This window comes from Melozone crissalis, unplaced genomic scaffold (genome assembly GCF_028551555.1).
Source record: "Melozone crissalis strain CALT ecotype California unplaced genomic scaffold, PUWL_Pcris_2 ptg000029l_1, whole genome shotgun sequence".
NCBI classification, from domain to species: Eukaryota; Metazoa; Chordata; class Aves; order Passeriformes; family Passerellidae; genus Melozone; species Melozone crissalis.
Genome location: NW_026535807.1, coordinates 18,739,729 through 18,763,126, shown reverse-complemented (window position 1 = coordinate 18,763,126; position 23,398 = coordinate 18,739,729). Strand labels below are relative to the sequence as shown.

General features: G+C 38.8%; 1 protein-coding gene across 1 annotated transcript in view; it reads right to left on the bottom strand.

Moving 5' to 3' along the window:
- Positions 1-23,398, bottom strand: part of SYN2 (synapsin II) — a 188,953-nt gene that overhangs the window by 105,613 nt on the left and 59,942 nt on the right. The window contains exons 2-4 of the mRNA XM_054281311.1: positions 9,909-9,966; positions 6,271-6,362; positions 693-849 (exon numbers count right to left, since the gene is read on the bottom strand). Of these exons, the coding sequence (XP_054137286.1) occupies positions 693-849; positions 6,271-6,362; positions 9,909-9,966 (307 nt within the window). The remainder of the gene's footprint in view (positions 1-692; positions 850-6,270; positions 6,363-9,908; positions 9,967-23,398) is intronic.

The window sequence follows — 23,398 nt, the reverse complement described above, 5'->3', positions numbered from 1 at the left end:
ATCTTACTAGATAACTAAGAAGGCAAAGGATGTGTTAGTTAGAAAGAGTTTTTACGACTTAGAGCAAAGGATAAACTTACTTCAAATAAGATGTTTTTACCAAGCAGAAGGATAGCACAGGCAAACAAGCCTGCTGATATTGCAAGCAGGAAAAAAGTCTCAGAATTTTCTATTGCAAGAAAACTGAAAAACAACTTCTAGCTTAAACCGTAATGTACTAACTTTTAGTGATTGGAGAACAGTAACATGAATATGGTAATTATAGTAGTTATGATAGGCTATAGGTAAAAGTTAAGGTATAGATTGGTTCTGCTGTATGAAGATGCTCAGCAAAGAAAAGTGTCTAATGCATTGTAACCAAAACCAAAGGGTCTCCAGGCCTGGCTGCAGCTGGAGCTGACAGCTGTGGGCACAGCTCTGTCACCCACAACCCTGGACTGCTGTAACCTCTTGGATGGAATAAACTGCATTTTGTATACAATAAACTTCATTTTGGATACAATAAACTGCATTTTGGAGAGCCACCTAAATCCAACATCTCTCATTTAAACTCTTACAGCTCCCCTTGGGTGCAGCCTCTGGAGGCTGTGGCTGCCCAAGCTGTGCCTGCTGAAGGCTTTCATAAATCCCCACTTTATTCTCTGAACCTTTCTGCTCTGGGGGTCCCCCAAAGGCACAGCAGCATCACTCACCACCCAGGGCTTGTCGCAGAAGTTGTAGATGGACTCGAGGGAGTTGACGCTGGGCACGCCGGCGTACTGCATGCCGATGATGAGGTTGCGGAAATCCTCGTTCTCTGCCATGCTGTACGAGTGCTGCCGCACCAGCACGAAGTCGGGCCGGAACGACCTGCCAAAAAACATCCATAGTCCTAAAAATCCACCAGCAAACTGGGTGTCCTTCTACAGCAAGGTGTGCAGAGGGGGAAAATGGCTGCTGGGGGAGTAGGGAAGGGCTGGAAGAACACGCAAACCAAAGGGGAATGATAAAAGATGGAAAGCGCCATGATGGCTTCATGAAAAACACTCAACCAAAGAGAAATGACAAACGTTGGAAAGAACCATGATGGCTTCAAGGAAAACACTCAGCCAAAGGGAAATGTCAGAAGATGGAAAGAACCATGATGTCATCATGAAAAACACTCAAACCAAAGGGAAGTGATAAAAGGTTGAAGGTGCCATGGTAGCTTCATGAAAAAAAGGGAAATGATAAAATATGGAAATAGCCATGATGGCTTCATAAAAAATACTCCAAGCAAAGGGAATTGATAAAAGGTGGAAAGAGTCATGATGGCTTCATGAAAAACACTCAAACCAAAGTTTTTGTGGTGAAACCACACCAAAGTGAAAATATGGAAAGACCCATGATATCTTCATGGAAAACACTCAAACCAAAGGGAAAAAATGGAAAGAGCCATGATGACTTCATGAAAAACACTCAAACCAAAGGGAAATGATAAAAGGTGGAAAGAGCCATGATGGCTTCATGAAAAACACTCAAAGCAAAGGGAGAAAAGGGAAAGAGTCATGATGGCTTAATGAAAAACACTCAAACCAAAGTGAAAATACGGAAACAGCCATGATATCTTCATGGAAAACACTCAAACCAAAGGAAAAAAATGGAAAGAGCCATGATGGCTTTGTGAAAAACACTCAAACCAAAGGGAAACAATAAAAGATGGAAAGAGAAATGGTGGTTGAATGGAAAACACTCAAACCAAAAGGAAAAAAGGAAAGAGCCATGATGGCTCCATGAAAAACACTAAACAAAAGGGAAATTACAAAAGATGGAAAGAGCCATAATATCCCCATGGAAAACACTCAAACCAAAGGGAAAATATGGAAAGAGCCATAAGGGCTCCATGAAAAACACTCAGACCAAAGGGGAATGATAAAAGCTGGAAACAGCCATGATGGTTTCATGAAAAACACTCAAACAAAAGGGAAAAAATGGAAAGAACCATGATGGCTGTGTGAGAAACACTCACACCAAAGGGAATTGATAAAAGATGGAAAGAACCATGATGATGTCATGAAAAACACTCAAACCAAAGGGAAATGACAAAAGATGGAAAGAGCCATGATGGCTTCATGAAAAATACTCAAACCAAAGTGAAAATATGGATAGGTCCATGATGATTTCATGGAAAACATTCAAACAAAAGGGAAAAAATGGTAAGAGCCATGATGGCTTCATGAAAAACACTCAAACCAAAGGGAAATGATAAAAGGTGGAAAGAGCCATGATGGCATAATGAAAAACACTCAGATCAAAGAGAAAAAAAGAAAAGAGCCATGATGGCTTCATGAAAATCTGCAGCACCCTTAATCTGTTCAGCATCCCCTCAATAATGGGATTCCATTATTAGAAGGGGATGAGGATGAGGTTCCTCTCTCCAAGACGGGAGAGAAACTATCATGGATTTCAGGTTGTTCTCCTTCTGACAGATAAATCACATCTATAACCTCTAGGCATGTCCTTAGTCTCCAGTTTCTGAGCAGTGACAAGCAAAACTAAAGCAGGCAAAGGCCTCTGCCCCAAACTTGGGCTTTTGGGGAACAATTTATTTGGGTTTTTTCCACAATTGTTATCAGGCTGTTTTAAGGACAGTAAGAGATGAAGCAACCACATTGATGCCAAATGGGATCAGACCATAACAGAGAGAATCACAACTGGACTTCTGATCAAGAGACTTGTCAAAATGAATTTTAGATTTACAGCTGCGTTTCCCCCTTTTCTCTCTGGTGGCTGACCAGCATTTCCCCTGGTTCTCTGCCTATCACCCTGCACCTTTGCCAACAATCTGACACCTTCTTCACCTTACTCCAACCCTGACATTTTGTTCCTGGAGAAGCTTATGGAAAATAGGAAACACAAACCAACAGGACAGAGCCTCCAGAACAAGCGCAATTCACTCCCAAATTTGATGGTTGAAAGAGTCTTTTCTGCATTCCAATTTTACAGGGGAAGAAAGCCCAGACTAGCTTGAAGATTTCACATTCCTAAAAGAGGTATAACTGAAGGGTAAATTAAATTAGCATAGTAAATTTGTGAAATTATTTACATGCCTTAAATAAATACAAGCTGTTTACTGGAGTGAGACAAGATTACAAAATCATTCTGAATTCTCAGTCTGGTAGAAGAAAAACAACAATACAATTAAAATCCATGTTAAAATTGCTTTAGCAGTTCTGAGATCCCAGCACGGATGCAGCGGTCCAAGTAGATTAGTTGGATTCTTGAATTTCAAATCACAGAAGTGTTTGGGTTGGAAGAGAGCTTTTAAAGCTCATTTTCTTTACTAGTGGAAGGCATCTAGTGGAAAAGCATCTTCCCAGGATGCTCCAAACCCTGTCCAACCTGGCCTTGGGCACTGCCAGGGTTCCAGGGGCAGCCACAGCTGCTCTGGGCACCCTGTGCCAGCGTTTTATCACTGTAAAAATAAATAAAAACCCCAAACCTGCAGGATTTGGCAAAAGCAACAATAAAGATTTGCTGTCAAGAATTGCCAAAATGGTATTGAAGCTCAATGAGCAAAACCTGTAAAGAAATCATTGCCTTTAAAGAGAATTCCTAAAGAATATCTACAGTACAACCCTGAGATGTTGTATCTAAGTTTCAAGAGTCTGGAACATGGAAATCCAATTTACTGGCCCAGCATGAATGCAATACTTAGAGGATTAATGATGCCTTTATTGCTGTTATATAATGAAGGGATGGGACTATTTTTGGGTTAAGAATGATTTATTATTCAGATAAATATTTTAGTTTTAGACGTTGTGAGATTTGTGAGAGTAAGTAGCTGGTAATAGTTTAAAAGTAGTTAAAAGTTTTTTGTTATAAGGTAATATATAACTTTTTAACTTAATAGATAGATGCTATAAGATTTATTTTGTTTTTCTGACATTGTTTCTGTACTGTAGATATTTTTGTTTAATAGTTTTTTGTTATATTTATATATATATATGTTTCTACTATAATTTTTAAACTTTTATCTTATTCTATACAGCCACACCCTTACATTATAAAATTTTCACTATTTTATTAATATAGTGTTTTACTTACTTGAGGTATATTTTTTCTTGCAATTATAGAAACACAAGTTTATGATTTTTTTGTTTAATGTTTGTGTATTTTATTTCTATATTAATTTAAGCTTTTTCTAAGGTTGTAGGTCAAACTCTACAGTGTCTGTAGAAGTTTCTGTTTTTCCAATTCCCACACACCCTCATTGAAATTGCAGACTCCTCAGTGAAAGAAAGAGGCAACTTTTATTTATTAAAATAAAGGGGGTAACACATCCCAGACAGCGCTGTGGTTTCAAATAAAAGAACAGAAAGTGTCCTCTCAAAGACCAATTTAATGAAAGAATTGGGAAATGGAGGGGATGTACTTTTTAAAAATTAAAAATAAAGAAATACAGTTTGCTTTGCAAAAGATCCTCAAAGGAATATGGAACATTCCCATAATTGTTCTAGTTCTGTAATTAATGCTGGATGGACTGACTGCATCCAGAAGGAGGCCAGGAGGAAAATTTTAATTGTGGCTCAAGCATCAAGATCCAAAAATCTCAGCATTATGGTGCAGAAAAAATAATTTTTCGTGGTATGATTTTCATTCAGAAAAAAGAAACAAGTCAGTGTCTGTTAAGTAATTTTTTCCTCCTAAACTAAACCAAACCAGCAAAATTTGTCCTTGAAATTTCTATGATTTTGCCGACTAATAATTTGCTCATAAATCTGTGATCTAAAGTCACTTTGGGCCTAATAATTTGTTATTATTGATAACAAATATCTCCAATTATCACAGAAACAGAGAATTCTCTCCCATCATGTCTGCACCTCCACAAGCCACATCCCCAGGCGTCTCACACCAGATTTGAGGGAAAATTATCAGCTTCAGGTAGTTCTATTTGGGTAAACAAATCACCCATAAAACTCTAATATTGTTATCTCATTCTCAGAGTTACCTGATAACACAAATCTTTTTTAACAAAGAACAGCAGCACTTTTACCAAGTTTTCTCATGACCTGCAGATCTTTGGGGATGTTATTTTCTGGAGGTTCCCAGCCCTCATTTTTTCCTGACGTGTTTTGATGGCAACTCGGCCTTGATACTTTTTAAAACACTTTTTGGAATAGTACAGAAAAGCCACCAGGGAGCAGTGATCAAGATTTCTTGGCTCCAAAACTTCCATCATTGGCTAAAAAATTCCACCAACCCTAAGAAAAATCAAATCTCTTACTCTTCCAAGGAAATAATCCTGTGGGTTTGGCACAAGATCATTGTTTTTGTATTGAACTGCAATATTTTTAAAACATGCCAGAGATTAAAGGATGGGAATTTTGAAGCATAAACTTATCTTTAATATTTTTCCTGGAGTTTTTTTTTTGTTTTGGTATTTTGGTTTGTTTTGGTTTTTTATTATGTTTTTCGTTGTTTGTTTTTTTACATGAATGAGTAGAAATATTCAAATCTTTTATTTAGAGATATGTTCTGCAAACCATAAAGTTCCAGGACATGCTTGTGTATCTCTGCCTTTAAATTCAATTTTTCAGCCAAACAACTGCTACACTTCCCTTACACATAAATGCCAAAATAGGAGCAATTCTCACCATTTAAATAAAATATTGGATATAGTTTTGATAATCATTTTGCCAATATAATAATTTTGCTGATGTAATTTTTCTAATACTTCCTTAATTTTTTCTTTTGCCCTGTTTTCTCCCTTCACATTTATGAGGCTGTTGATGTCCTCACTGAAAAAACCCAAAAGTTAAATTTACCCTGCCTTCCTTGGCATCATCCTTTTTAGACAAAACAGCTCTTGGGAAATGTGAGGTGTTTAAAGCAAAATGTTTCAAACAGGCTGAAATATTCCAGGAACTGCCCTGGTCTGTTTCAATAGAAAATATTCCATGTTGGAAATAAATTCTGCTATTCTGGGAAAGTCTGGCAGGCACAAAATCACCAAATTTGGGTCCTTCTGTAGCAAACATAAAACCCAAATCAATAACCCCAACTCCCAACCATGTATTCTTTATTCTGGACTTCCTTCCCTTAATAAATCCATTTTCCCCATGATTAAAATGTCAAGATGTGCCCTCCCTGTCACAGAAAGGTTGTCACAAATCAGATATTTTATTTTCTGCTCTCCCTGAGGGGCATCACTCAAAATCCACCAACACAACCAAAGCACTCAGCACCTTTCCCATGCACACATGATGTCATTTACTGCTTTTTGCTGATATTCCATTGAGTTTTGCTTACCTGACAACTTTTGTGCCATTTCGAATGATTTGGACATCAACTGCATAATTGCCATCAGCATGGGCTATCAAGTTGATTTCTGAAAATTCTGCCTGTGAAGAAAAGGCTCCTGTTAGTGAATCTGGTTTATTTTACCTTTATTTTCCAATCTCCTTATTTTCAGCATTGGGGCCTGAAGTGCTGAGAATCTACATTTGAAATAAAATGAGCACCAAGAGGGCCTTGATCCAGCAGCATTTGTCACATTTCAAAAGGTTTTAATCCAAAGAGAGCAAAAAGTAAAAAAATGCCGTGGAAATGGGTTGCGGGGCAGTAGCAAGTGGATTTACTCCCCTCCATGTCTGCACAGAAATGTAGGGATTATATATATTATAGATATTTATATATTATATTATATATATATATATGATATAGGGAAATGTAGGGATTATATATATTCTATATATTTATATATTATATTATATATATAATAGAGGGAAATGTAGGGATTATATGTTATACGTATATTTATATAATATATTATATATATGATATAGGGACATGTAGGGATTATATACATATTATATTATATCATATCATATCATATCATATCATTACATTACATTGTATTGTATCGTATTACATTATAGTATATATATTTTTGCTTTGCACAGTGTTATCATAGAGATTAATACAGGCTCAACATTGACATAAAGCTTTGAAGAAAACAGCACAAAAGCGGAATTAAAATAACGCTTTCTTATAGAATTTTGTGTCTCCTCATGCTGCTCACCCTTTTGATTTTCTTTATGTGCATTTACTCTTTATTTAAAAAGACCCGGTGCTAATGAGCAATTGTCTCACAAAATTCTGAATTAAAGCACTATTTCAGAATCTTCTCACCCTGGCAATGTGGAATTTAAAGGGAGCTGCTCCCACCCTCTGAATCTGCTTTGAAAGGAAAGCACAGGATGTTTTACATTTATCCCCAGCCTTTCACCAGCTTAGGCTCTCAAGGCACCTCACAATGCCATCACCCAGCAGAAGGATTGAAACGCTGCCAGCTGTCTCCTGGTGGATAAATACAAGTGTCTGTGCTGTCCCAGGCAGCAGCAGCAGCACAGAACGGAGAGTGTCACAGAGAAATGGAATTGCTGTGAGTCCTCCCGGGGGCATTTCACACCCTGGAGCTCGGGGCAGGCAGGGCTGAGCTGTTGCTCCCACGGCTGCACCCGGGGCTTGGCTGCATCCAGCCCAGACACCCTCACACCTCCCGCGAGCCTGGGACAGCGCTCCCAACACAGAGCAAATGGGCAGAGAGCGAGGTCTCTGTGCAGGCACTGCAAATGTCACACTCAATCCACTCCCAGACTGAGCCACCTCCAATTAATAAACCATTTAAAAAGCTTAATGTGTGATAGAAGACATTCTATGTAGAGAAAGGCAGGGTAAAAATGAAATAATTACAGTTATACTACAATAAATACTATAATAAATGATAATAATTAATAAATACTATAAAATAAATGCTATAATAAATAATATAAAAATAAATACTATAACATAAATGTAATAATATAAATAAAAATTAGAATATAAAAATAAATGCTATAATATAAAATATAAAATACTATAAAATAATACTATAATATTAAAATAAATGCTATAAGTATAATAATATAAATAATAAGAATATAAAAATAAATACTATATTATAAAACACAAAAAACTATAATATAAAATAAATATATTATATATTATATATTATATATTATATATTATATATTATATAAATATATGTTTATATATTATGATAAATACATATTATATATATTATATTATATAAAATGCTATAATATAAAATAGGTACTATAATATAAAAATAATTCTATAATATAAAAATAAATGCTATAATGTAAAATATTATAGTATTTAATACTATAAAAATACTAAATATTAAATACTGTAATATAAAAACGATAATAAGTGCCATAAAATAATATTATATAATAAATATATAGTAAATATATAATAAATATAATAATAAATTTATTATTATATATAACAATATACATTATTTTATAATATATTATATAATATATAATATACTATATATTATATAAAATATACATTATATAATATATATAATAATATATATAATTATAATAATATAATAAATACTATAAAATAAATACTATAACAAATAATACTGTTATAATACAATAATACAATAAATGATATTAGCAGCAGGACACTGCAGTGGTTGCTTTTTGTAGCTGATGAGTAACAAAAGGATTTGTGTGGCTCAGAAACTTGCAGGCTCTCTCTGATGAAATTCTAGCAGCACAGGAAGGGAATTCCAGGTTTACAGAAACCACCCAAAAAATGCAAAAAAAACCCCATAAAAATACCCCAAATTAAGCCTGAAATCATCCAAAATCATCCAAAATCACCCCAAAAGCCACAGCAGGGGCTGGATGACCTGGCCAGGGAGGGTGAGGGACACAAAATCGCCTAAAATCAACCCAAAATCAACCTGAAATACCCCAAAAAGCAAAAAAAAACCTGTAAAAGAAGACAAAACAACTCAAGGATTGATGCTTTGTACAGCAGCATCTATTGGAGCAATTCAAGATTCAAAAGCAGTGAAATGACTTCTTTAAATCCCAAGTTTCAGCTTCAATAAAATATCTATAATGCTATTGCACCCTAAATGATATCTCCATGCCTATTCCTATTTATTATGGATTTTTTTTAATAAATGGTGCACCCTAAATGATATCTCCATGCCTATTCCTATTTATTATGGATTTTTTTTTTATAAATAGTGCACCCTAAATTATATCTCCGTATATTCTTATTTATCATAGATTTTATTTTAAACCCTCATAAGCCAGGACTGCACCCAGAGCACATTTCTGTTCCTGAGCGGGGAATTAGTGATACAGAACTGCCACAAGTAATTCATGGAGTGTCTGGGAACTTCACAGTCTCCAAGCAACAGCTCCTGAATACGAGATGTTTTTCATGCTGTGAAAATTATGGTGAAAATCCCCCCAGAAGAGCCAATTTTGGGTGCCAAAAAAGGGCTGTTGTGGTTTAACCCCAGCTGGAAGCTCAGCCCCACACCCAGAGCGTAAAAATGGGAAAACTTTATCACTTTTTACCCAGCAGAAAGGTAAAAGTGGGAAAACTATGGGGTGGGATGAACAGTATTTAAGAGCTGAAGCCAAAGCTGTGAGTGGAAACATAGGAAAGCAACACCCCAGTAGATCCAGGGGGAAAATTAACTCTGCCCCAGCCCAAACCTTCAAATTTCCTTAATTGTGAGGGGTTTGGGGTACAAAAATTGCAATTTTTTTTGTACATGAGAACCATGGAATCATTGAAATTCTAAAAGCCCTCTCAGATAATCTCCAATATCATTAATCCAAGGCCACCACCAAACCCTGTCCCCAAGTGCCACATGCACAGAGCTTTTAAATCCCCCCAAGGAGGGATTACACACATTTATTAAATATAGGTCTTTCTATAAATGCACAGATATAAAAATAAAAATATAAAAATAAAAAATATATAATATATAAAAATAACATTTATATATATATTATATATAAATATAAAAGATATAAAAATAACGTTCAGGCTAAGCCAGTTACCTGTTCCACCTTTATGTCATACTCTCCATGGACCTTTTTTCCACGAAAAGCCTTGGCCCTGCAGGGAAAAAAATAAAAGGAGAGAAAATCAAGGATGTATTTATCTGTAATCAGTGTCTATAGAAAACTTCCTGTATTGCCTTCAATGTCCTGAAAACACACAAATACATTTTATATTAAATAAATATATTTTATATTAAATCTACCTGTTGCACACGCACAATTCCCCTTCTTTGCCACCCTTGTATTCTTCGCCCCATCCCACAATATTTTTTGATAAAAGCATAATGTGTTTTCCAGCACTGAAGTGAAAATGCACAGAAATGATGAAACACCAGAAGTACACCTTTCACAGCTGCTAAACAATATTAAAAAATCCTATTAAACAGGTACAATCTTGCTCTCAAAGTCAACCAGAGGCAGTGGAAATTCATTTCCCTGTGCACAATTTCCTGACAACAACTCACATTCATTTTTATCCACATATTTCATTTAGAAAAATTGGTTTGTTGGGAATAAACCAGTGCTTAGAAACTTCCTATTGTTTTTAAAGTGTCAGAGAACTGGAGGCTGCTGTTGTCAGATATTTGAGTGTCTGCTTGGGTTCCTAATCAATTTTCCTTCCTCTAGACTGACTTGATATGAAATAATTAATGTGAAGGAGAGTTTATGGGCAATTATTATGCACCAGGATTGCTGGGATAAAACAGATTTCACTCATCCAGGCCTTGCAAACAGAATCCATCCCTTGTATCCCTCAGGCTGCATGTATCTGCTTTGGACTAAAGGAAAATTTCAACAAAAAAGATAAACATGTTGATAAAAGGAGTTATTCTGACACTGATCTTGGTGAAGGAACATGGGATCAGCCTCTCTGTGTTTCCTTTGCTCAAGCCAAAGCTTAGGGTGCCTTCCCTGCTTTTTTCTTGTGCAAGGAAAAAATTCTTGCGGAATCCGAAACCTGAACAGCACAGAACATCACCTCAAGTGTTAAAGAAGAGCAGCTTTGTGCATTTCATCAAACAAAATACATCTAACAAAATGCATCCAATGCATTTCATCTAACAAAATGCTGCTGTGTTACATGAAATCTACCTCCCCAATGAAAGCAATAGCAATGCATATATTAATAATTTATTTCTGCTGTGATCCAGAAGAATTTCACCACTGGTTTCAATAAAATTTCTTAATAATCAAATGTAAACACTGCCTCGGGCAGCATTTCATAAACAATAAGGGTATTTCTTAAGGATATTTCTTAAGGATATGGATAATGGATGGTAGAAGTGTTTATACTGAAATCACACAGTAAAATATTGCCCAACCATTAATTCTGTATAAACATGCAATGGCAGAGAAGGAAACAAAGAAAAAAGCATTTGTATTATTATTTTGTTAGCTGTATTCTTGCAATAAATACACAAGAAAGATAAAGTTTGAAATCCATTGTTCTGTTCTAGGAGGTGCACACTCAGCTTAGTGTTACCAAATATTTCTGTCCATAATAAAAGTAGAAGTTAAATATAAACCTAATTTACAGAAATACCATTAACCACTTGTTTATCTTTCCAAATTTGTTTTGGAATCCCTTAAGAGGGATGCGAGCATCACCCCTTGGAAGCTTTGGGGATTCTGGATGTGTTTTATGGGAAAAGCCAGGGATCTGCCTCAGGAGGAGAGCACCCAGCTCACATCCACAGACTTTAGTTTTAATGCCCCTCTGAAAAACTAAACATTCCCCACTGCAAAAAAATACTTCAAACTCCAGTTCTGGTCCCCAAGAATTTAACAGCATTGTCCTGCTTGAATTCTGTGGGGAGCAGGATGAGCTCCTGGGTTTTACCTCTGGTGCAGAAACAGGTGAGTTTAGCGCATTATTGGACATCACATGACACATTTAATTTAAATACAATTATCTTGGCTACATTATAGTGAAGCTGCCTCTTGGAAAACTAGTTTAAATACTCAGTTTCTTCAAATTTAAATGGTAATTATACAGAGATTAAACCTCCCCCAAAAGCTGCCCTAACACATCTCAGGAACTGGCAGCTCTGAGAGAAGGAATGGAGCTGGGAAAGCACAGAGAGCCCAGGACTGACCCTGCTGCTCTTTACTCCAAGTATGTGTTGGTGAGATAACCAAAACACTCATTAGCTGTTAATTAGTGAGATGCTATTCCTCTAAATTCAGTCGTTCTGCTCAAACATGAGGCAATCTCCAAAGAGCTAAGCTCTGGCATGATTCACATTTCAACAAATGACTTCAGCTTTGAAAATAAACAGGAGCAGTGAGGACTGGAGTTAAGCAATCTGAGGCTTGAAAACAAACCCGACATTCAATCACTTCAAGAAAATCAATTTTGCAGCAGCTTTAGCCAACAACTTTAATGAAAATGTATAATATTCCACAATATTCTCCAAATGTTGAGCCACAGACTGCAGGAATTTATCTTGGTATCTGTTGGAATTCCCTGGTTCCTGGGAATTTCAGACTTTCTGTGCTGACTGACCCCAGGAGAACACTGCATTGACGTGAGGCCATGGACAAAGCTTCAAAATTAAATGATAGAACTGGGATTATGGGTGTGTAGAGTAAATAACAGTGTGTAATATCATACAGTAGAAAAGTTAGAGTTTAAACTTTTAAAATATAATAATATATATAAATCAAGATAAAAGTTTTAAAAACTAATCCTTCTTCTTCATAAGTTTAAGTAGTATTGTGTAATTAGATTAAAAAATCCACATTGCAAACCACAAGTAATTAGTTATTAAGGTAAAAATAAAATAATTTCAATGTCATGTCTTAATTAAACTGTTTATCCCTAAAAAATCTTATAAAAATGCAACTCCATTTTTAGTTTATTAAATACTATAAAACTCAGAATTTGTAAAACTGTAATATAAATAAAAGTAATAAACATTTAAATCCAAACAAGGAATACCTTTTTACAGATTTAATCCCAACCCTAACCCAAAAAACCCCCAAAAACTCCACAGGTATCTCTAAAGAATAGCTGAAAGTTTCATGACTTGAACGTTTAAGAACAAAGTCCAAGAATTAGTTAGCATGTGGTTATTGTGAAACAGAACCTAGTTTAAATTTTATTTACTCTACCTTGGAAATCCAGCCATGCCCTGCTTGAATTATTCCCCATTTGCAATAAAAGAAAGAGGCAGTCCTGTCGTAATGACATTCATTACATGGCTATGGTAATTGATTTTATTTTTTACTGAGGGCAGCTGAGGAATGCAACTGTTTGGTGTTATTTATTTACAGAATTCCCCTCAATTGCAGTCTCAGATTCCTGTTGAGCCTCATTCCTGTTGGCACAGGGTGTGGGATGGCTGTGAGCAGCTCCCAGAGCTGGGCAGGACAGGCCAGCAGCAGTGAAACTAAAAACCAAACACACCCCAAACCAGGGGTGCTTACAGTGACACTGGTCTGCTGTGTGGATGGTCTCTGCATTGTAGGTAAAGAAGAAAAGGAAAGAAATCATAAACCATCCGCCTGAAACTCCACCGCTTTCCAAAGGCTGCAGAGAGCTGAGGAAGGGATGCTGCCCACAGAGGCTGCTCAGAACACCTGAAATATTGATGCATTTCTTGCTGCACAATTCATATTTAAAATTAAACCACCAGAGAATATACAGCTGCTACAGAGGCAGCCTGAACTCACTCCACTCACTGAACTTTGCCAAGGACAAGCAATGAGGCAGAGTCATTAAAGGGGGTTAAAATGTAAAAATAATAAATCTGATTTATTACCATATTCAGCTACACAGACATACCTACTGTTCCACAGTATCTTACTATGCCATGAGACCAACCTGGTTTTATATATATATATAAACACACATATATACATATATATATTTGTGTGTATGCATCTATACAGAATATTCACATATATTCTATATTATATATATATATATATATATCATATATGTGTGCTTGTATATATATATAATATTCCCAAATATTTTATCTATCTATCTGTATGTATGTATGTATGTATGTATATGTATATGTATACAGAATAGTCAGTTATTTTATATATATATGTATATATGCGTGTATATATATGTATATATGTATATATGTAAATATGTATATATGTATATATTTATATATGTATATGTGTCTATATGTATATATATACAGAATATTCAAAATTATTTTATATGTATATAACATATGTATATATATTCACATTTATTCTATATATATATATCACAATTATTCACAATTATTCTACATATATATCATATATATGTGTATATATATATACAGAATATTCCCAAATATTCTATATGCATATATCATAGATATGTGTGTGTATATATATATAAAATAGTCTCAAATATTCTATATGGATATATGTTATATATATGTATATATATTCACATTTATTCTATATATATATCACAATTATTCCATATGTATATCATATATATATGTGTATATATATAGAATATTCCAAAATATTCTATATGTATATATCATATATATATGTGTGTGTGCATATATTTATATACAGAATATTATCAAATATTCTATATGTATATATCATATACATGTGTGTGTGTGTATATATATACAGAATATTCCCAAATAACTGATTTACTTCAATTATCAGTGAACTACCTGTACAGATACTGACTGACAAATGACCCAGACCCAGCCAGAATTCCATGGACTTTAAAAGTGTCTCAGTGACAGGTCAGAAAAAGATGAAGAGAAACAAAATCTTGTCTTCAAGTTAAGATTTCAAGTTGAGCCCAATCTTCAAGTTCAAATGGGATTAGAAATCATTTGTTCTTTAGCTCAATTAAAAAAGACTTTTGTAAACACAGGAAGACCACAAGCTGCTGTTAACAAAACCAGTGTGTGATGAGATCTGCACAGCTTTTTCATTTTATGGGAATTAAACCCCATCCCACTGACACCAGGGGGGATTTCTGTGTCAGCATCCTTGTGCTCCACAGCTGACAGCACCAACATTTGCTGTGCTTCCTTTGGGTAACTCACCTCTGATCAGGTTATCATGCTTAAATAGAATTAACCACAGTGATTTAAGGCTTTCCTTTATTTACTTGTTCCACATTTCTGCCAAAAAAAAGACTGATATGGAACTAAAAATAATCCTGCTTAAAACCTGACTCTGAAAGGCCTTGATATTCCCAAATTTTACTGAGATTCTGCAAAGAGCTGTCTGGGTTTAAATCACGTTCTTTGTGTGTCTGCACAGTGCAGTTCCACCCTGGCCCCTGCCCCAGCCCCTCTTTCACTCTCCCATCAAACAGTGATGTTTTCTCCAGGTATTACCTCAGACAGAGATTGCCTCAGGAGGAGCAGCCAGCAGCACAAAATAAATGTCAGAACACACCAGACGTGTGACTCTGAGCGACTTTTGGCTCTGGCAGTGCTCCCTGCTGGGCTGGGCTCCATCAGATTAATGACAATCTGCATTTAACTGTGAATCTGCACAGCAGTGCCTTCCCTGGCCTGGGACAGCACAGGTGATTCCAGAAGCTTCCATGGCTCACAATTCTGCTTTGCTGCTCATCACCCAGCTGGGTGCAATGCCCTCTACATGGCAAGGACACAGTCACCCACCCCAGGAGGTGACAGTTCACAGAAACACCAACTGAAATTTGATTTATTTCGTACATTTTTTGCCCAGCACGCCAGCTAGGACATGACTGATGCACTCCTTCATCCATCATTTTGAAGGGGAAAATAAACTGCTGATAAAACAACAACAACAACAAAAAAAAGGTGTTTCTGCCAATATGTCTGAGTCCTCATGGTGTCTGAAATCTCTGCATCAAATATTTCTGTGCCAGAGTTGTCAATCATAACAGATGGAAAAAGAATTATTGGGAACAAAGCAAAGATTCCTGTCCTGGTGCATCTCAACCCCCACCCCAGGAGGTGACAGTTCACAGAAACACCAACTGAAATTTGATTTATTTTGTACATTTTTTTCCCAGCATGGCAGGTAGGACATGACTGATGCACTTCTTCACTCTCACTCCATCATTTTGAAGGGGAAAATAAACTGTTCATAAAAACAACAACAACAAAAAGGTGTTTCTGCCAGTATGTCTGAGTCTTTGTGGTGTCTCTGTAACTGAAATTACTGCATCAAATATTTCTACACCAGAGCTGTCAATCATAACAGATGGAAAGAGAATTACTGGGAACACAGGCAAGGATTGCTGTCCTGGTGCATCTCTGCACAGCCCTCCCAGCTGGGCTGCCCCTGGCACTGTCCCAGTGATTTCTGCACCTCTGAGCTGCCCATTTATAGAGGAACACCAGTGTTGGAACCCTGGAAAATGAGAATTTCAAACTTTCTGTGCTGCCAGGCACTGACCCCCAGGAGAACACTGCACTGACCTGGGGCTGTGGAGAAGCTTCCAAAATTGATTGATAGAGCTGGGATTGCGGGCGTGGAGTTTAAATAAAAGTGTGTAATATCACAGGGTGGAAAACTCAGAGTTTAAGGGTTTAAAATATAGCAATATATATAAAGAAAGATGGAGGTTTTAGGGTGCAGGCTGATCCTTCTTCTTCACCTTCTCCTTCACCTTCTTCACCTTCTTCTCCATCGGTTTGGGTGGTTTGTGTAATTGGATAAAAATTCATCATTGCAGCCACAGGTGGTTGGTTATTGGGTTAAAAGTAAAAATAATTTAGGTGTCATTTCTTAATTGGACAGTGTATCCTTAAAAAGCCTTGTAGAGAGATAGGACTCCATTTTTAGTTTGTTGAAGTGCTGTAGAACTCACAGTTTGTGAGACTGTGACAGAGATAAAACTAATAAACACCTGAGTCCCAACAAGAAATTCTGTTTCACACATTTAATCCCATCCCTGGCAAAAAAAGAAGATAAAACTGCACACAGGAGGGCACAGCCACCCCAGAGCTCACACCGAGCAGAGCAGGAGAACCCTGCAGGAACCCCTGCTCCTCCTCTGCATGGATTCCCTGCCCTCCCCTCTGCAGCCTGGACCAAAGAACTTTGTTTAAAACTGGCTTAAATCTTGCTTAAAACCTTTGTTAAAAACTTGCTTAAAACCCAAGGATGAGGGTCCTGCCTGCACCCTCATCCCCCTCTCCACTCCTTTCACCAGCAATGGCCACACTTCTGAAAAACCACAGTAAACACTCCCCAGTAGAGGATTTCCCTGCCCAAAGAGATCCAGCTCTAAAACTTTTTTAAAAATAACCCATAGCCTAGCTAGAAATAAAGAACACAATTTTATTAAGCAGCAATTATTAAATTTCCCTGACTGGGCTGCACACAACACTTGCTGGAAAGGTGGGGTTGTTTTTTTTTTTCACAACAACTTTATTTGTGTCACCTTGAGAGGCTTCCATAACCTCCACCTCAATCCCTTTTTTTCTTCTAATTCATTGCCTGCCCGCCCCTTCCTTCCTTCCTTCCTTCCTTCCTTCCTTCCTTCCTTCCTTCCTTCCTTCCTTCCCTCCTTCCTTCCTTCCTTCCTTCCTTCCTTCCTTCCTCCCCTTTCCCCTTTCCTTTCCTTTCCTTTCCTTTCCTTTCCTTTCCTTTCCTTTCCTTTCCTTTCCTTTCCTTTCCTTTCCTTTCCAACAAGTTCTCCCATCTCTTGGCATGTATCAAACCCCCTCTGCTCTGATCATTTCAACAAAACAGACCCATTTTATTCTTTCCATTTTTTATCCTTCCAATCCTTTTTATTCTGGAGGGTTTCTGTCTGTGCCTGAGCAGTGTTTTCACTGGGGATGTAATGCAGAAGAAAGTGCCTCCTACTCCTGAACTGAGGTTTTCTGGGTCTTTCAAGCAGTATGCTCAACTGAAAATGCCTCATTTTCTTCCCACTCAAGGTGAAACAAGCCCTCTTTCATGCCCAAACACTAAGTCTGCCTTGCTGGTAATGTCTCAAAATCCCACACCTCCCATTATGTAATATTTACCATTAGCCCATTTCTTCTCTGCAAGATTTATGGTCACGATGTAACTTCTGAGAGCTCTTTTTTTTTTTTTTTTGCAAAAGGGATGACAAATGAGTATTTTTAAATGTTCATTCCCTCACCAGCAGAAGACCCAATATGTGATGCAACATATTCTAACCTTTTCCAAATCTGTTAGACTCATTAGGGCTGCTACTACACTTTCCCAGGGCTGGGGTCATAAAAATATTTTGTACTCATGAGATGAACAGAAAGTTCCAACTTTTCTGCAGGAAAACACTGCCAGCCAAATTACGAAATATTACAGCTCTGAATCCAGCTTTTATTGCTGCTCCAGCCTCAAACTGCACCTTCTGCCCTGAACTCCTTATCTCCTGGAGCAAATAATCCAAGATAAAGTAACAAATTTTGGCATTTCCCTACCAACTAAGTAGTCCATCCTTTCCATTTCATCTGCTGATAAGCAAGATAAAAGAGCACAAACAGTTATTGAGCAATCCTGTTCAGAAAGGAAGGCACATCAACTTGAGCAAATGGCAAAACTGTCCCACAGTGCAGCCCCTGGGAATAGTTTGTGACAGGAAAAAACCCAAACCAGCTAGGAAAATAGCCAAAAAGTATGTTATTTTATTTTTTCTTATTGAGGTATAGAAAATCCAGTGAACCTGAGGACTTTACACAGCCAGGAGGTCACTTCTGGCAACATTTGAAAAGCCATATAAACCAGCATGGGGTGAAAGAGCCTCTGAGACTGAATCCAATCCATTTTTTTTCATCAGAAATGCATCTGCCTTTTAATTTTTCTATTTATACTGAGTTCTCCAAGGTGTTTCAGATGTTTCTCAGGAAGATGCGAGACTCTCTGAGGTAAATTTCAGTAATTTATGCCTGGAGAGATGACAGTGTCACTCCATATACAACGTGTTGCACTGTGAACAATGTTTGAATTTTCACCTTTGAGGACCCTGAATTTAACACAGAAACTGCAACTTAAAAACCTCTCTGAGGCTCTGAATGAAGCACTCAAAGGGAGGAAAGAAATAGGAGGAAGATGCAAGGCATGCACTGCCACTCACATCACATTACAGGAACATTTGAGGCCCCATTTGAACAAAAAGCCCAAATAATTGATGTAAAACAGCATTTTATGTTTCAATTTTCTTTGTCATGCAGCTGAAATTTATGTTTTTATGTTTATACTTAATACAATCACATGCTGCCCTGGTTTTTGGTTTTTTTTTTTTTTTTTTTGAGTGGATCAATCAGAAAACCTCATCTTGGTTTCTGAGGAAGGAAAGGAGTTCATAGCTTTTGCTGCCCTCTCCTGTAGGAAGAAATGCAGATGAGCTTGGCCAAAGACTGGTTTCCAATCACTGGTTGGATTTCCTGGATTTCCTGGCTCTGAGGGACCTGCCCAGGTGTTAGCCCCTCTTGGGCAGCAGTCACAGGGAGGGGGTGCATGGAAATATTGGGAATATTTCAGTGCCTGCCTGTGCTCAGGGATGGGTGATAGGCACCAAAGGCATGAACCTAACTCACAGATAGCTTAAATCTACCAGAAAAAGCACATTAACAGAGCAGTCAGAACATTCTTGATGTGTTTCATGCAGCATTAGCAAAAATCACAATGAAATTAATCACTGCCATCCCATGGGTTAAATTACTGCTAATTGCTGATGCTGTTTGTGATGCTCTGCTATTTGCAGGTGAATTAATGAATATTTCAAGGTGGGCTTTTTTCTCACTCATCCCCAGAGTTTCCATTGGTTGCATGAGTCTCCTGTGACTCTAAATGTGGATCTGGGTGGTACTTCCAGGGCAGTTTCCCCTCCTCGAGGGAACGAGGATTTCACACACTGTGCTCAGCAGAAAACAAAAAGAATTTATCAGTTCTGATGAAGAATGAGCCTCAGAGACATGCATTGCCAGAGGAAGGTCCAGAATGCTGCCACAAAAACTCAATTACCCCAGAATTCTCACGTTCCAGTAGCCATGGGAATTACATTGTACAGATAATTCTCTGTGCAAATGGGTACCAAGAAAGCAGAAAATGTTTTTGCCAGTATCACATTTTCATGGGTTTTAAGCTTCCCAAGTGTGTTAGAGAACTAAACTCACCACCTTGTAGTTCAATATTACACCTTGAAATACAATCACATCATTTTGTCTGTACTTCAAAAACCCATGCTTGGTTTATTGATTTCAATATTCTCTAAAAAGCCAAACAACCAAGGGCCTGTGTTTTGAGGTTTTTTCAGCTTCTCACTACAGATTAGGGAACAACAGAACTTTCCAGTGCTGCTGTTTTGTGAGCTGTGTTTTACACAACAATAAACTGGCACCACAAGTAATTCTCCAGACATGATATTACATCCCTTCCTCAGGTGAGCCTGACCTTGGGAAAATGGATTTTAAAAATTCCTGCACAGGAACAGCCCATAAAGCTCAAAACCAGGAAAATCTGCTGGAATTTGTAAAACAGAAGCCCAAGGTGAGGATGCTGTGACAAAGGAGAAGCCAGCAGAGATGGAAAGGGCTTTGCTGACAGTGGTGTGTGACAGGCAGCTGTGCAAACACTTGATTTGCTCATGGTGCATCTGATCAGGAGCTGAATTAAAACCAGAAAATCTCTGCCAGAGAGAGGCACACTCATTTTGGTGTAACTATGCCATTAAATAATACAAATTCCCACCATGGCTCACACCCTCCCCATCATTTGCACAGCAAAAACGAGCCAAGTTTTCAGAGTTTAACAACCCCTGGAATCAGACAGGCTCCACACCCTCCCAAGGGTTTGGTGCAGAGTTACCCAGCCAAGGTCTGCAGCAGTCAGGGCACATCCAGCTCTGCAGTGGGGAGCATGGAGCACCAGGGGTTTGGGGTTTGGGGATGCAGCAGTGTCACCCCGAGCCCTCCCAGCTGAGAGGAGCAGGGGCAGTGCTGAGCACAGCCTGGGGTTCCAAATCTGCCCTTCCCCTTCCCTCCTTTTTCTTTTTTTTCACAGCTAAATGCTGTCAGAGCTGAGATTTCCTGCCAAAACATGGCAGTGTAACAGGCATGAAGCAACTGAGATGCAGACAAGCGTTCTCTCCTGACACACAGCCCCACGGTGCAATAATTACATAATTGCAGGGTTCAGAGCCATAGCATTAATTCCCCCTGTGCCTGTAGGGGTGAGAACAGGACCTCTCTGTGTATTTTTGCACACAATAGCAAAGCCTCCTCCAAAATCTCAGAGATTTGAGTGGGGCTGATCTCTGCCTGGGTGAATTTCACACAGCTCTGAGCCCAGGGTGCCCAGGGGATGAACTGGAGCCAGCCCAGCTCATCCTTTGGGATTCACCTGTGGTGCCAAGGACATGAACTGGAACCAACCTCATCCTGGGGGATGCACCCAGGGTTCTCAGAAGATGAACTGGAACCAGCCCAGCTCATCCTGTGGGATTCACCCGGGGTCCCCAAGGAGATGAAATGGAACCAACCTCATCCTGGGGGATGTACCCATGGTCCCCCAGGAGATGATCTGGACCCACTCTCCCCATCCTTGGGATTCACCTGTGGTCCCTGAGGAGATGAAGTGGTCCCAACCTCATCCTGGGGGATTCACCCATGGTGCCCCAGGAAATGAACTGAACCCACTCAGCTAGTGCTGTGGGATTCACCTGTGGTGCCAAGGAGATGAACTGGACCCAGCCCAGCTCATTCTGTGGGATTCACCCATAGCCCCCTAGGAGAGGAGCTGGATCCAGCCCAGCTCATCCTTTGGGATTCACCCAGGTGCCCAGGAGTTGAACTGGACCCACCTACCCCATCCTCTGGGATTGACCCATGGTCCCTGAGGAGATGAACTGGTCCCAAGGCACCTCATTCTGTGGGATTCACTCATGGCCCCCCAGGAGATGAACTGGTCCCATTCAGCTCATTCTGGGGGATTCACCCATGGTCCCTGAGGAGATGAACTGGTCCCACCTACTCCATCCCATGGGATTCACCTGTGATGAATTGGACCCAGTCCATGTCATCCTGTGGGATTCACCCATGGTGCCCCAGGAGATGAACTGGACCCAACCTCATCCTGTGGGATCCATCCATGGTGTCCCAGGAGATGAACTGGAACCAGCCCAGCTCATCCTGTGGGTCCCTGAGGAGATGAACTGGACCTACCAATCTCATCCTGTGGGATTCACCCATGGTCCCCCAGGAAATGAACTGGAACCAACCTCATCCTGGGTGATGCAGCCAGGATGCCCTAGGAGGTGAACTGGTCCCACTCAGCTCATTCTCTGGGATTCACCCATGGTCCCTGAGGAGATGAACTGGAGCCAGCCCACCCCATCCCGTGGGATTCATCCAGGGTGCCCCAGGAGCTGCACAGGGCTGTGGTCCCCTCCTTGGTCACCCCCAAGGCTGCAGCCCTCCCCTGTCAGTGCTTGCTCAGGAGAAGGGGTGGGAATGCCTTTCCCATGGAGGAGCTGCCATTTGGCAGAGCCCCCCAGAGCAGCCCTGGTTATGTAAGAGCCCAGGCTGGGTTGGTTACTGGTAAATATTTTCACTTGTGAATTTATGACTCTGTGCAAGCAGGATCCTCCCAGCCAGTAAACAATAACAGCACTCAGAGGGAGAATGTGTTCCTGATTATTCCACAGTAATCCTGCTGGGACACAAATCCAGGATGTGTTGAAAAGCACTTGGAGCTGCAGACCCAGGGTGTCCATCCTGCGAGTTTAGAGAAGGGAAGGCTGCTGCTGTCAGCCTGCTTTGCTACTGCCTCCACACGAATTAGTGCGCAGTTCCAGCAGACACTGATCCCAGGCAGCTCTCCTATCAAACTCCCACACAGTGGCACTCTGCCAGTTCCCTCTCAAATCCTTCTTTTTCTCATTTGTGAGCAGGGGAGAAACTAGAGCACACAAAATGAGCAAGTAATGCCCAAGATCCCAACAGCACAAGCAAAAGAAAATTCACAAGGATTCACAGACACGGCCATTAATTTTTTTAAAAGCAAGTCCATGAATCTTTGTGACTACTTTTGAAGGATTTTCTATCTTTTCACCTCTTCTCCTCTTTCACTTCAGAGGTTCTTTCTTAGCCCCAGTAGATTTTATGACTTTTTGAACCAGCCCCTTTTTCCCATAGCAACCAGAACACACCTGGTGAGCATTGCACTCATTAACTTCATTGCAAGCTCCTGCACTCTTTCTCCATTCTCATTAATTAATTATCCTGTTCCACTGCCCAGCAGCTAATTAAAAAAAAATAAAAATTGCCCTGTTGAGTTGCAGACAAAATCTGAATATTATTATGTTTTGTTTTGAGGCTATTTTTAAGATTTCTTATTAGTGGATCTCATTTTTTTTTATTATCCAGCCATAATATGCACTGATTGTGAAGGGGAAAAAAAGGCAGATTCCTTTATGAAGATTTAAGGGCAACCAAAGCGAATCTTTAAGACTTTTAAAAAAGGTTTTTGTGTTTATGGGCATTTCTCCTAAATGCATTTCACATTCTGTCAGCTCAACCAGGATCACC